The 13,041-nt window shown below is 33.6% G+C and overlaps 3 protein-coding genes and 1 non-coding gene across 4 annotated transcripts; 3 read left to right on the forward strand and 1 right to left on the reverse strand.

The window, feature by feature from the left end:
* Positions 1-1,912: 1,912 nt before the first annotated feature.
* LOC8281778 (monodehydroascorbate reductase 4, peroxisomal) lies at positions 1,913-7,033 on the forward strand. Its single transcript, XM_002521408.4, has 7 exons — positions 1,913-2,439; positions 3,325-3,376; positions 3,709-3,789; positions 4,652-4,770; positions 5,236-5,455; positions 5,702-5,820; positions 6,142-7,033. The coding sequence occupies exons 1-7, from the start codon at positions 2,320-2,322 to the stop codon at positions 6,865-6,867; spliced, it is 1,437 nt and encodes a 478-aa protein (XP_002521454.1). The 5' UTR covers positions 1,913-2,319; the 3' UTR covers positions 6,868-7,033.
* A 302-nt stretch (positions 7,034-7,335) lies between these two features.
* LOC107261442 (50S ribosomal protein L12, chloroplastic-like) lies at positions 7,336-8,423 on the forward strand. The gene has a single exon (XM_015720700.3). The coding sequence runs from the start codon at positions 7,730-7,732 to the stop codon at positions 8,297-8,299; it is 570 nt and encodes a 189-aa protein (XP_015576186.1). The 5' UTR covers positions 7,336-7,729; the 3' UTR covers positions 8,300-8,423.
* On the forward strand, positions 7,380-7,451 carry TRNAP-UGG. Its single transcript has one exon. It is a non-coding gene; the product is annotated as a tRNA-Pro (tRNA).
* Positions 8,424-8,653: 230 nt separating the features above from the next.
* LOC8279108 (pentatricopeptide repeat-containing protein At5g40400) lies at positions 8,654-11,453 on the reverse strand. Its single transcript, XM_002521409.4, has one exon. The coding sequence runs from the start codon at positions 11,118-11,120 to the stop codon at positions 9,249-9,251; it is 1,872 nt and encodes a 623-aa protein (XP_002521455.1). The 5' UTR covers positions 11,121-11,453; the 3' UTR covers positions 8,654-9,248.
* Between the last annotated feature and the right edge of the window lie 1,588 nt (positions 11,454-13,041).

Consider the following 13,041-nt stretch of genomic DNA (forward strand, 5'->3'; position numbering starts at 1 on the left):
AACTGTCCTTTTAACATCCTGATGCTGTAAATGTATTTGGCCTCATCAACACCATATTCATATGATTATATTCGTAGCAGGCCGATATTGATGCATTTGGGTGGTATTTGTCAACATGGAAATATACCAAGTCCTGAGGCAACAAAAGAGACTGGAATAATAAAGCAGAGGATGTGCCTCTCAAGTTTTGTTATGAGTTTAATTCGACTCTTTTTTAATTTTATGGACAATTAAACCCTAACTCCTTTTTTTTTTTTTGTTTAAATAGGATAAGTTTAGCTCTTTTTAGTAATTGGCTGCGCTTTGATAAGAGGTGTGGAAGAAAAAATTGAATCCAAGCAACAAGTTGGATGATTAAAAATGACTAAATTGAACCAGAGTGATAAATTAAAAGGTAAAATTGAATTTTATTTAATTTTTAAATTAAAATTAAGAAAAAGAAAGTACAAAATTTAATCCGGTGGTTTATTTAAAAAACAAAGGGTATTGTATTTTTTTGTGACATTTTAGTATCCTGAGAGTTAAACCGTTAGTAATTTGTATTTAAATTTACTAACAATATAATTCAATAGTTGTAGCTCAACCATTGCGATTCTACCACTATTCTACTTTGTATTAACTTATCTTCCATTCAATATTAGAGAAAAAAAAAAATTAAAAAGAGAGAAAACAATCTTATATTTTTTTTTTTTAATTCTAGTCAATTCTAGAGAGTTTAGATAAACTGACAAGACTAGAGAACTCTACATTATACCATCTATCAGATAAAACTGATTTTGCAACAAATCGATTTTGTTTGAAGAGACTAAAATGTCAAAAAGAAAACTATAAGATTTTTTGAGTCAAAAGATCAAACTACAATTTCCCTAAAACTAAAAACAATAAATTTCTTAAATTATTAAAAGTCTGTTAACTCCATCAAGACCAACTTGCCATCACTACCAGCACCTTTTCACCACCATTGACAAGACCTTAAGAATAAATAACCACCAGAAATCTAAGCATTGACGTGAACTAACAATTCAACACTCCCACTAGTGTCTCTTTATCAATCTCTACCATATTACATCTACTTATTCTTTAACAATAGATATAGTTAACATTATATTGGAGGGAAGGAAAACTTATTTTTACAAAGTAGAAAATAGACTATTACATTTAAAGGATGAATGTTTCGAACTTAAAATCTCAACTACCAACACTAAGTACCTGGCCATAAGATTAAATTTTATGGTTTATTATCTCTACCTACAAACTAAAGGAAATAATATATACACAATTACCATGAAAACTCAAACAGATTATTTCATAACTATAAAAGAATGAACACAATCTAAGAAATAAAAGTTATTTTTACTATCAACACTAAAATCATATCGCTATTACTGAAATTTTTGTGCAAACTCAATCTGACTATTTTTTAACATAGTTTAACTTTATAGGATGACTAAAATGGAATTTATAAGACCGGGGGGGGGGGGGGGGGGGGGGGGGGGGGGGGGGAAATCAAATTGAGCTTATTCAAAAGTTTAGCCGTAAAAGCAAAAGGGACTAAGTTAAGTCTAATTGTAAAATTTGAGGGGCAAATTGAAAATCTCACTCCAAAAGGATTTAGACATTTCATGCTATAAAACAACACATAGACTAGTTGTTGTGTTTTTCTAATTACCGAAACTCCAAAACATTGTGCTCTTTCCTAATTAAAATATAAAAGATTTATAGACATTTGATAAAACAAGAAAAATAAAAGAAGAAGAGGATAAAGCTGAAAAAAATAGACTAGTTGTGGTATTGGGAGGAGATGATAAGAAGGATCATCTCATCCACAATTCAGTTGCACGAGGTGCTATAAAACAACACATACAGTTTGCCCTGACATAATCTATAATTTCCCATTTCATTTCCCGGGAACCAAATTCCTCTGATTCTGTCTTTCTCCTCATCTTACCCATCATTTCAATCATTCTTCATTTGAACCACACGTGGCGACATCCTCACTTCCAAATCTCGGTCCCATGAATATGACTTCTTGATGTGCGGTCGAGATCGGTTCGAGTCTGTGATGTTATTACAGGTTGAGAAGTATAGTTATCCAGATAGGAGGGGGTATTATAGTAAATTTATAGAGAGGACAAATATTATATAGTAAGAGGATTGAAAACTTATGATGCTGGTTATTTGTTGAGTGGAAAAGGACTCTATACGGTATACCTACAATTAAACTCGAGCAATAATCTTCAAAATTCTTCAGAAGAGAAAAAAAAAAAAACACCCATTTGAGTTATTGAAGAGACAAAGAGATAGAGAAAGTGGGGGGAGATGGGGAGAGCATTTGTGTATGTGATTTTAGGAGGAGGAGTGGCAGCTGGGTATGCAGCTCTTGAATTCACAAGAAAAGGGGTCTCTCCTGGTGAACTCTGCATCATTTCTGAAGAACCTGTAAGCAAAAAGTTTAAATCTTTTTTTAATTTGAAATGTCTTTATAGGTTGAATTTCACTAATGGGTATCTGTCTTTTTCTTCCCTGTTATTTATATGGTTTTAGCAATAATTCCATTGGTCAACAGTTCAAACTTCAGTTTTGTTAGTTCTTTTCTTTTGTAAATGGTGTTTTAATTTTAGCTAGATTTTTATGAATGAGAGGAGACCAATATCCAATGTTGCTTAAGGCTGCTATACCGTTCTGAAAATCAAACATTTACATTTCTTTTGCATCTTATGTATGCCGATTGCTCTTTTCTTTTGCTTTATTTGTTTATTTCTCTTTGTTTCTATTACTTGGAAGTGTTCACATCTATTATAAGTCTTATTTGGCTTGTTACTTCAAGTCAGGGTTAAAATATACTTCAATTCCACTACAAGTTTCTTAAGGGACTTCTCTTCTTCTTCTTCTTCTTCTTCTTTTGTTTGGTTTTCTTCAAATAAACATTTGTTTGAAAATGTCATATTGTCTTGCATAGTTGGTTGATTTGGAGTTTAACACATTGATTGGAGTTTTGGCCAATAACCATAGCAACCCCACGTCGTGTTAGCATACTGTTAAAGGAAGAAAGAAAGTTGGACAGTAATCTACTTTTGGTGATCCAAGTGTGATTTGATGTTGATTAATGTAAAATAGAAAATCGTTTAACATAAGTAGTAGAGTTCAAAATTTACATGGGAGACGAAGAATGATCAAACACCAAAAGACTCACATGAACCTATTTCTAAACAGGCCTGAATATGCTTGACTCCCTTACTTCCAAGTTAAGGAGATATGATTTTCATTATAAATTGGAAACTCTCATAAATTGGAAATTTATCAATTTCTACTGATTTCTTGCAGGTTCCACCTTATGAGAGACCTGCATTGAGTAAAGGGTACTTACTTCCAGAAGGTGTGCACCTACATCCTTACTATTCATAAACAGGCTCTTCACGATACCCCTGTTTTTCCCATGCAAGCATGTATCCATCTTCGATTAATAACAAAAAGTTTTGAGATGAAAATTGCCACCAGGGCACCAACAAAGTGGCCTAAATAAGTTATATATACGTGTTCCAATCAGACCTCAGGTACAACTGGTTGGGACCTTGAGTGGCACGTGGCTTGACTTCCTGATACTGATTAAATGTATTGGAGTCTGCAATTCAACCAGAAAATTAAGTGTTAATCCTTTCTTGGTTTGCATTCTTTATCTTTCCTGTCTCATTTCTTTGATTTATGCAGCTCCAGCACGCCTTCCATCATTTCACACTTGTGTTGGAGCTAATGAGGAGAGGTTGACTCCAAAATGGTACAAAGAGCATGGTAATTCTTCTTCTCATTATTTTCTCCTTTAGCTCCAATCAAATTAGAAATGTGGAATGCTGCATTGCTTATGAATAATCATGTTCACCATTTGCTACGTGTCCTGAAGTTCATTTCTTTTTCTTGAAATCAATTTTGATAGTTGCTGGATTAGTGGTTATCAAAGACATACAAAAGTTAAGTGGTCAACAAATTATAATATTGAATATATGGGTTTCAGGAGTGCATTTAAGTACTGATAATTATGTTAAAATGCGTGAAGACAAAAGAAAAGGAAAAAAGAAGAAGCTTATACTGAGGATAACAGAATGAACATTTAGTTTCTTCCTTCTAATTCAAAGATTTTAGGTGGTTTCATTTGCACCTGCTCAACTAATTAGATCCTGTAGCATTATCATGTTTGTTCCAAATGGTTTGTAGATTTTGAATTAGATGAGAAGAGCAATATTTATATCACCATTTATTGATAGGCTATCATATGTTTACCGTTAATCATTGTAGCTATTAAAATCCAACATTTTTACATTGGTAAAAGGTACATGTGTTATCCTCTAGTGAAAGGTTATCCAGATCTTCAGTTGCAAACTTATTACTTATGCATACAGGGATTCATTGAATGTGTGATGGTATTGGATAAGGTTACGACTATGTTTTCACCTTAAATTTAATATACCCGAGTTATCATCAGAAATAGTTGTAAATTCAGAAACCAGTGCTTGTAAATTTTATTCAGGAAACTCGTGAAATTTCTTATACCAATTTACTCAAGTCTTCCAGCTTTCAGCTAGGTGAAATTTTGTATTTTATGTCTTTTGTCCATTTCTTTTATTATTTAGAGACGTGTGAAATTCTTTTTTGCTAGGCATTGAATTAGTCCTTGGAACTCGAGTTAAGTCTGCTGATGTGAGACGGAAGACACTACTAACTGCAGCTGGGGAGACTATAAGCTACAAAATTCTCATCATTGCAACAGGTGCTCGGGTATTGGAAACTGATCTTTTCATTGTTTAATTATATTTTGCTTGAGATTGTTGGCTGAAGTTATTACTATGAATAGATAGTTGGCTGAAGCTATTAAACAATGGCAAATGCATTATAAAACATTGAATCAGCATGTGATCTTACATTGGACACGCCCAGAAATTATATTTTGTCCATCTTTTGTACTGAAGGAGTTTGGTGTATCCACATGATAAATAAATTTTTGGCATAGAAGCACTAGAGGCACTGTTAAATCTCTCCATAAATGGATAGAGCTGTTGCACTAGTTTGCTTTCACTTGTGGTTCTAAAGTAACTTTTTTGGTTGCTAAAATCAACTATTGACTTCTTTTAGTCTGCACAGAACTTCTGAGATTAACAATAACAAGTGTGGAAACTTATTTGCATTGATTAATTAATGATTAAAAAAGTGAGTTTCTGACTTAATTTCATGTGTTGAATCTAGGCCTTAAAGCTCGAAGAATTTGGAGTGAATGGATCAAATGCTGAAAATGTTTGTTATCTACGGGATGTAGCTGATGCCGACAGACTTGTTAATGTGATGCAATCTTGCACTGGTGGGAATGCTGTTATCATTGGTGGTGGCTATATAGGAATGGAGTGTGCTGCATCTTTGGCAATCAATAAAATGAATGTGACCATGGTTTTCCCTGAAGCACATTGCAGTAAGCACTCTTGCTACTGCCTTCTCTTTTGTTGTTCTCAAGGCTATTTTTGTTTAGGGAACCTTGTAAATTAAAGGATATAATTACCATATGGCGACTGTTCTCCTGATACTTCTTTAGATTTGTACTTTGCAAATTTTCCTGTGAAACAAAAGAATACTATTAAGTAATTTGCTAAGCTCTTATTTTAATTTCAGCATGATAGCAATCTAACAATACAACTATTGACGATTCTGCATTTTGCAGTGGCCCGTTTGTTTACCCCCAAGATTGCAAGTTATTATGAAGATTACTACAAATGTAAAGGAGTACAGTTCATCAAGGGAACTGTCTTGTCATCTTTGGATATGGATTCCAATGGAAAGGTAAATCTTGCATTGCTTAATAATTATAGGATAACAATGAACTGTGTGCTGTGGAGTCATAGGAATAATGACTTGATATACTCTGCTAATTTGAATTGGCAAAAGATTTGCTTTTCCTTGCAAAAAAGGGAGACTGCGGAATGCAGGGAGCTGAATGACTTAATATGTACAAAATGTCTGAAAAGTGAAATTGAACTTTCTGAAAAGATGTGGTAGCTAAGTTGTTCCTTTTTCCTGTAAGATGCCATGGCCATTCCGTGCCAACAAATAAGATATCTCCAGCAAATAAAAACTAATCACTTGTCAATTCAATTTCTATAGGTTACAGCTGTTAATCTTAGAGATGGGAATCGGCTGCCTGCAGATATAGTTGTAGTAGGAATTGGGATACGTCCGAACACAAGTCTCTTTGAAGGCCAGCTAACTCTGGAGAAGGGTGGGATCAAAGTGAATGGTCGAATGCAGACAAGCATCACGTCGGTCTATGCAGTTGGAGATGTTGCATCATTTCCGGTCAAATTATTTGGCGAAACTCGTAGGCTGGAGCATGTTGATTCAGCTCGAAAATCAGCAAGATATGCTGTTGCTGCAATAATGGAGCCAAATAAAACAGTTGATTTCGACTACCTGCCATTTTTCTACTCCAGAGTCTTTGCATTATCTTGGCAGTTTTATGGGGACAATGCAGGGGAAGTAGTGCACTTTGGGGATTACTCAGGGAGTACGATTGGGGCATACTGGGTAAGCAAAGGTCATCTGGTTGGTTCGTTCCTTGAAGGAGGAACCAAAGAAGAATATGAAGCTATAGCCAAGGCCACGAGACTCAAGCCAGCAATTGAGGACACGAGTGATCTGGAAAGGCAGGGTTTGGGCTTTGCGTTGGCAGTCAGTGAGAATCCAGTAACATCCCCACCTGGCGATGTTGGTGGCTCTAGCCTCATTCTGGAGAGACCACTGTATGCTTGGCACGCAACGGCCGGTGTTGTTCTGGCAGCATCAGTAGCTGCGTTCGGGTATTGGTACGGGAGGAGGCGCAGAAGGTGGTGAAGAAAGATAATCGTGCTTTAGTTGCATTCTGCAATATCATGTTGTAGCATTGATAGGCATAGTTGGTTTGGGATACTTGATCCTATATACTTGTCTCCATTCAAACAGTTACTCCAATATGTTACTCACTACAAAAGTAAATATCTTCATTACCTTGTTGAATATATATTCATCTTCCTCAGGCATGCATCTTTATCATATTAAGTGAACATAACCATTAAAAAGCAGTTAGCCTATTTGGGAAAATGAAATCAATTCACATTAAGATGCATGGATATGAGAAGAATTTAGAAGGGTAATCTAAATATGAAAGCTACCAAGTATGGTGGGTGTGATGCTCCAACTTGGTATAGATTTGACATGTGGAGAATGCCAGGTGCCCTTCTATTCTGATGGATAGTTGTCGGACAATCTTAGAGAACCAATGAGGTTAAACAACATTCTCAGAAGACGAAAGGGTGTCTCAATAGCTGATCCGTCCTATACAAAAGGATTCCCTCTGACAACAAGAAGGGCATTTGGTCTAGTGGTATGATTCTCGCTTTGGGTGCGAGAGGTCCCGAGTTCGATTCTCGGAATGCCCCTTATTTTATTTTTCCGGCTTTTGCTTCAACTCTTTTGCTACCCTCGTATGCCCCTCAGCACGTCCATAAAAGTCCGAGGTTTCGAAGTCAAAATAAGTAATATGCACAAATCCAGAAGGACAATTTCGGGCATCCAAAAAGTAGACCATCCATAACATTACACTTCCTCTTTCCACCCTCCTCCTTATCCTAATCCATCGTCTTCTCCAAAACCTCACTTCACTCTCTCTCTCTCTCTCTCTCTCTCTTTCTCTCTCTCTCTCTGAAAAAATAAGGAAATGGCAACAGCAACATCATCATCTCTAACAAAAACCCTAACTCTCTCTACCCCATCTTTATACCCTACACCTTCCCGCGCCACACACTTCTCTCTCCAATTTCCCCTCCATTCCACTTTCCCCACCCACCGCTCCACTTTCACCAGCCTCCGCCGCATCTCCGCCGTCGAAGCACCCGAAAAGATTGAAAAGCTCGGCGCAGAAATCTCATCTCTGACTCTGGAGGAAGCACGCACTCTCGTTGACTATCTCCAGGACAAGCTCGGTGTCTCCGCCGCTGCTTTTGCTCCAGCGGCGGCTGTTGCTGCTCCAGGTGCCGGTGCGGGTGATGGAGCAGCGGCGGTGGTGGAGGAGAAGACGGAGTTTGATGTGGTGATAGAGGAAGTGCCGGCAAATGCGAGAATTGCAGTGATTAAAGCGGTGAGGGCATTGACTAGTTTGGCATTGAAGGAGGCAAAGGAGTTGATTGAAGGATTGCCCAAGAAATTTAAAGAAGGAATTTCTAAGGAAGAGGCTGAGGATGCTAAGAAACAGCTCGAAGAGGCTGGTGCTAAGATTAATATAGTTTGATTTCAGTGTCCTCTTTTTGTAGCAGCTTTTGTAATTTTTTTTTTAAAAATATTTTGGTTAAATTGTTACTTTCCAAAAGAAAACAATGTAATTTGGATTTGGAATTCACAAGTTCTTGAATGAATGTTTGTTTATTAGGTTTTTTAGGATTTTGTTGTCATGGAATAATAGGAGAATGTAATGTAGCAAGCTTGTAATTGGGATTTGAACAAATAAATTAGTTAACAAGTGGATTTTAAATTTAATGTTGTGGCTTAACTATGAGAAATTTATAAACAAAGAAAAAAAAATTGGGTAAAGATAAGGTTTGCACCTGTGTGAGTTGTGACCAATAAAGTATTGAAGAACAGAAGGTAAGAAGAAAGGCATTCCAAATAGTATTAGATGAAGTCATGCTCTTATGAAATAAACAGCCACTTTTTACTTCTCCAAAAGCTGTTTGAAACGGATACATCACAGTTTCATGCATTTTCATCTTCACACTGCAGTGAGATGTCTGTTGCAGAGTACAATATTTGCTTTAACCCTGCAATAGAGCCTTTCGAGAGTTATCTTAACTAAAACATGGCTGGCTGCCAATGCATCATATGGTTCCACTTCCACACAGATATGCTTTATGCCAAATGCAGGCTCCCATCCTGTACATTAAGTTGTGTTATACGCCAAGGAAATTGTCCATAACAGTGGAATTAGTCTTGCAGAATGACCCCATGAACTACAGTTGGCCAATTCATCACTTGAATGTTGTTGCCTATCCTAGTCTGTCATGCATTTAATCCCCAAGGTTTTAGCTCAAAATCAACTAGCAGCAAAATACTTTTAACCTTTATTTTAAAGAGCCAAAGCTAATCATACCCACAGAGCAAGCCCAATGTATTTTGCACCACAGCTAGGATATGTCAAAGCAGGAACGTTTGGCATCCTTCCCTAAAGTCCTTAATAAAGTACCTCATTCCAGAAGAAGCTTGTCTTTCTCCACTGCCATTGCTTTCCATAAACCATGGATCATTTGCCTGAAAGTTTGAATATTTGGTGCAAATCCCACTTTCAGCATCCTATCTTGGAGCTCCATCAACCTAGTAGCATCAGCATCCTCACAATAGGTTTTAACAAGTGTGTTGTAACTCTCACTATCAAAAATCTGAAATTCCTTGGCAAAGGTTTGCAATAATGTTTCTGCTTTACCAATATCCCTTTCCTTGCAGTAGACATGCATCAATGCCCTGCATATATCTGGATCAGGTAGCATGCCAGATTGAAGCATTTCTTCCATTAAAGATTCAGCCTCCATACTTCTACTCGTTCTGCATAAGCAGCAGATGAGAGCTTTATATGTGATAGCACTGGGTTTTATATTCCTATGACCCATCTCCGATTTTACAAGTAATGCATCAGCTATAGAATCACTTTTGCAGAGAGACTCTATGAGTTTATTATAGATTTCCACACCAGGCACATAACCACGTTGAGAGATTCTTTGAAGAAGACTCTTTGCTGCAAACGGTCGACCCTCTTCACATATGGAGACCATTAAATAATCATAAATATCCGTAGAGATTGGAACACCAAATCTTTCAAGTTCCACAACCAAATTCAAAGCTGAAACTATCCTGGCCTCTTTTCGATACCCTTCTATAAGAACCTGACAAGTAACCTTATCTGGGCAAATCCCACTTCCTATCATCTCATGTAAAAGTGATCTTGACTCTCGCATCTTCCCTTCCTTGCAATAACCACAGATGAGTGTATTAAATGAAACAATGTCTGGATTCAAACCTCGATGTATCATTCGGTGAAAGAGCTGGTGAGCCTCTCTCACCTTCCCTTCTTTGCAAAGACCATTCATCAATGCAGTATAAGAAACCAAATCTGGCAACACATTCCTTCTATACATTATCCTATACAAATAAAATGCATCATCCAATCTTCCTTTCCTACAATAGCAACTAATCAGAGTATTATATGTTACAATATCAGGCTCAAAACCTTCTTCTTCCATCCTCTCCAAGAAATCATTCACCTTATCAACATCACCGTCCTGGCAAAAAACATGAGTTAATATATTAAACGTATACGAATTGGGGTGTATCCCGACTCTCGCCATCTCCTTATAAACTTGCCAACATTGATCTATACGATTCAGCTTCAACAATCCATTCAATAGACAGTTGCATGAGATCACACTAGGAACACAACCGACTTCCACAATCTTCCTAAAAGTCGTAAAACCCTCTTTAATCATACCCTCTCTCACATATGCCTTAACAAGCATATCAAAAATCACAGGATCCCAATTACAATCTTGACAACAAAAAAGCAAAGTTTGAAACACGTCTTCATTAAATGAACAATCTTTGACCAACTTAATCAATTCTGTCAAGAATTTCATAGCTTCTTTGAATTCCTTAGACCAAGCCAAAATATGAACAAGAAAACAATAATTCTGGATACTGGGCTGAAGACCCAGATCATTTTTAACCCAACTAAAGAAAGTAAGAGCTGAAATAGAATCGGATTGACATCTCAACAAAACCCTAGAGATTTCATCAGTACCCAGATGAGGAAGGAGGTGCTTTACATCATTTTGGAGAAGGTTTAAGTGGGAATTGTTGTTATTGTGTTGTTTGAGAGATGAGTAAACGATATTGACAATATTATTAGGGTTTTGGGTTTGAGGAAGGAGGTGGTAGAGTGGGTTTGAGAGTGATCTTGAGTTAGAGTCTGGTATTGCCAGAAGTTTTGAAGGTGGTTGTGTACTAAATCTTCCATTGGAAGAATTGGTTATCGAGTTTCTGAGAACTCTGATTGAATCTTTGTTCATCAATTAGATGCCAATATTGGTCAAATAAAATCTAGATAAGAGGAAAAGAGGGATACTAGAGTTCGGATTGAAGAAAATGTTAGTCAGGTTAGTCCATAAACAAGTTGAAATTTGTTGGTTTCAAATAATATAGGACTGGAATCTGTCAAATTTTCGCAGGAATTTCACTTACTGATTGAAAAGATTTTTTATTTTTTTTAATTTTTATGTTGGGTATGGGAATATATACTAATTGCATAAAATTTTATGAAAATTAGAGATATATCATATCAAATGAAAACCTATTTAAATGGGACCGTGAAGTTTAAATTTCACTAATTTTAAAAAGCGTAAAGTTTCTTTTAAAAGAAAAGAAAAACGTAAAGTTCAAAAAATTACTTTATTTTCATATTAGAAGGATAACATCTGTTTTTTGTTTTAGTATTCTTTTAAATATATTCAATATTCTTTTATTTTTCAAATTGTAATATTAATAGAAATATAAATATTTAATAAAATAATTATTTTTATTAGTTTAATATCTGATTAGTTATTTTATGATTATAATAAATTATAAAAATAATATATATATATATATATATATATATATATCTAATTTTAATCAAAGAAATAATTTTAAATAAAATTTAAATATATTTATAAGTCTTTTGATATATTATTAGATGTCACGTTGCTTAGTTCATATTAGATACATATAAATTAATATAAAAAAATAAAAATAAAAAAATATATATAAAAAATACTAAGAAAATAAAACATGTGATATTTTTATACAAAAGATATCCATATTCCTCAAATAAAAAAGCGTCAAAGCAAATAATAGTTTTTAAAATCTTATGCTATTAAAAATTAAAATAAATAAAAATATATTTTGATGGTTATTTTAGAAAAAATTACAAATTTGGTGTTTTAACTTTTTAGTTTTTTATATTTTAGCGTCTAAATTATTATTTTTTATTTAACTAAGTGTTTGAACCTGTTAAAAAGTACTTATTCAATTTATTTTGCATAATAAAAGTGACTTAAATATTCTCATCTAAATATAATATTATATTTTTTTCTTATTTTATCTATTTTCAGCACCACTTTTTCAAAAACAAATATTTATTTCTCAAGAGATTAAAAAGAAAAATAATTTTTATTTTATTTTTCGTATTCATTCAAATAAAAATTAAAAAATATATCATATTTATTTATTTATTTATTTTTATGCATTTATCTTAAAAAATAAAAATAAACTATATTCTTTTACAGGAAGATATTAGGTATTCTAAGAAAAATAATTTTTAGAAATAAAGAGATGATGACTAAATTTCTTTTCTTAAAAATAAATAAAAATTAAAAGAATTTAATTCAATATTTTCTTTAATACTAAAAAAAATTAACAGAAAATAAAACAAAGATAAAAAAAAATTAAGAAAAAGATGAGAAGAAATAAAAAAATTGTCAGTAAAAATGAATAAAGATATTTAAATTATTTCATAATAAAATAAGTTAAATTATTATTTTAATATGTAGAACCTATAAAAGGTATTATAATATATATAAATTAATAAATTCAGATACTTGATTGAATAAAAAAATAATTTAAATATTAAAATTAAAAAAATTAAAAAGTTAAAATACTAAATTTGTAATTAAGATTCTTAAATGACAATTAACAATAGTTTAAGTAAGAAAAACTAATTATAAAATCGTTGGTTTTATTTTAATTATAAATAATAATTAATTTAAATTAAATATATTATTTAATAAATATTATAATTTTTAATAGATAAGTTAATGAAAAATGAGTTTAGATAACCTTTTCTTATATATAAATAAAATCTTTTCATAAATAATGTTAGTGGTAAACATTATATAAAGGATTTTTAATTAAAGTTGGAAAAGAATATATTGAAGTGAACCATTTCTCAAGTAT

This window comes from Ricinus communis, chromosome 5 (assembly GCF_019578655.1).
Source record: "Ricinus communis isolate WT05 ecotype wild-type chromosome 5, ASM1957865v1, whole genome shotgun sequence".
NCBI classification, from domain to species: Eukaryota; Viridiplantae; Streptophyta; class Magnoliopsida; order Malpighiales; family Euphorbiaceae; genus Ricinus; species Ricinus communis.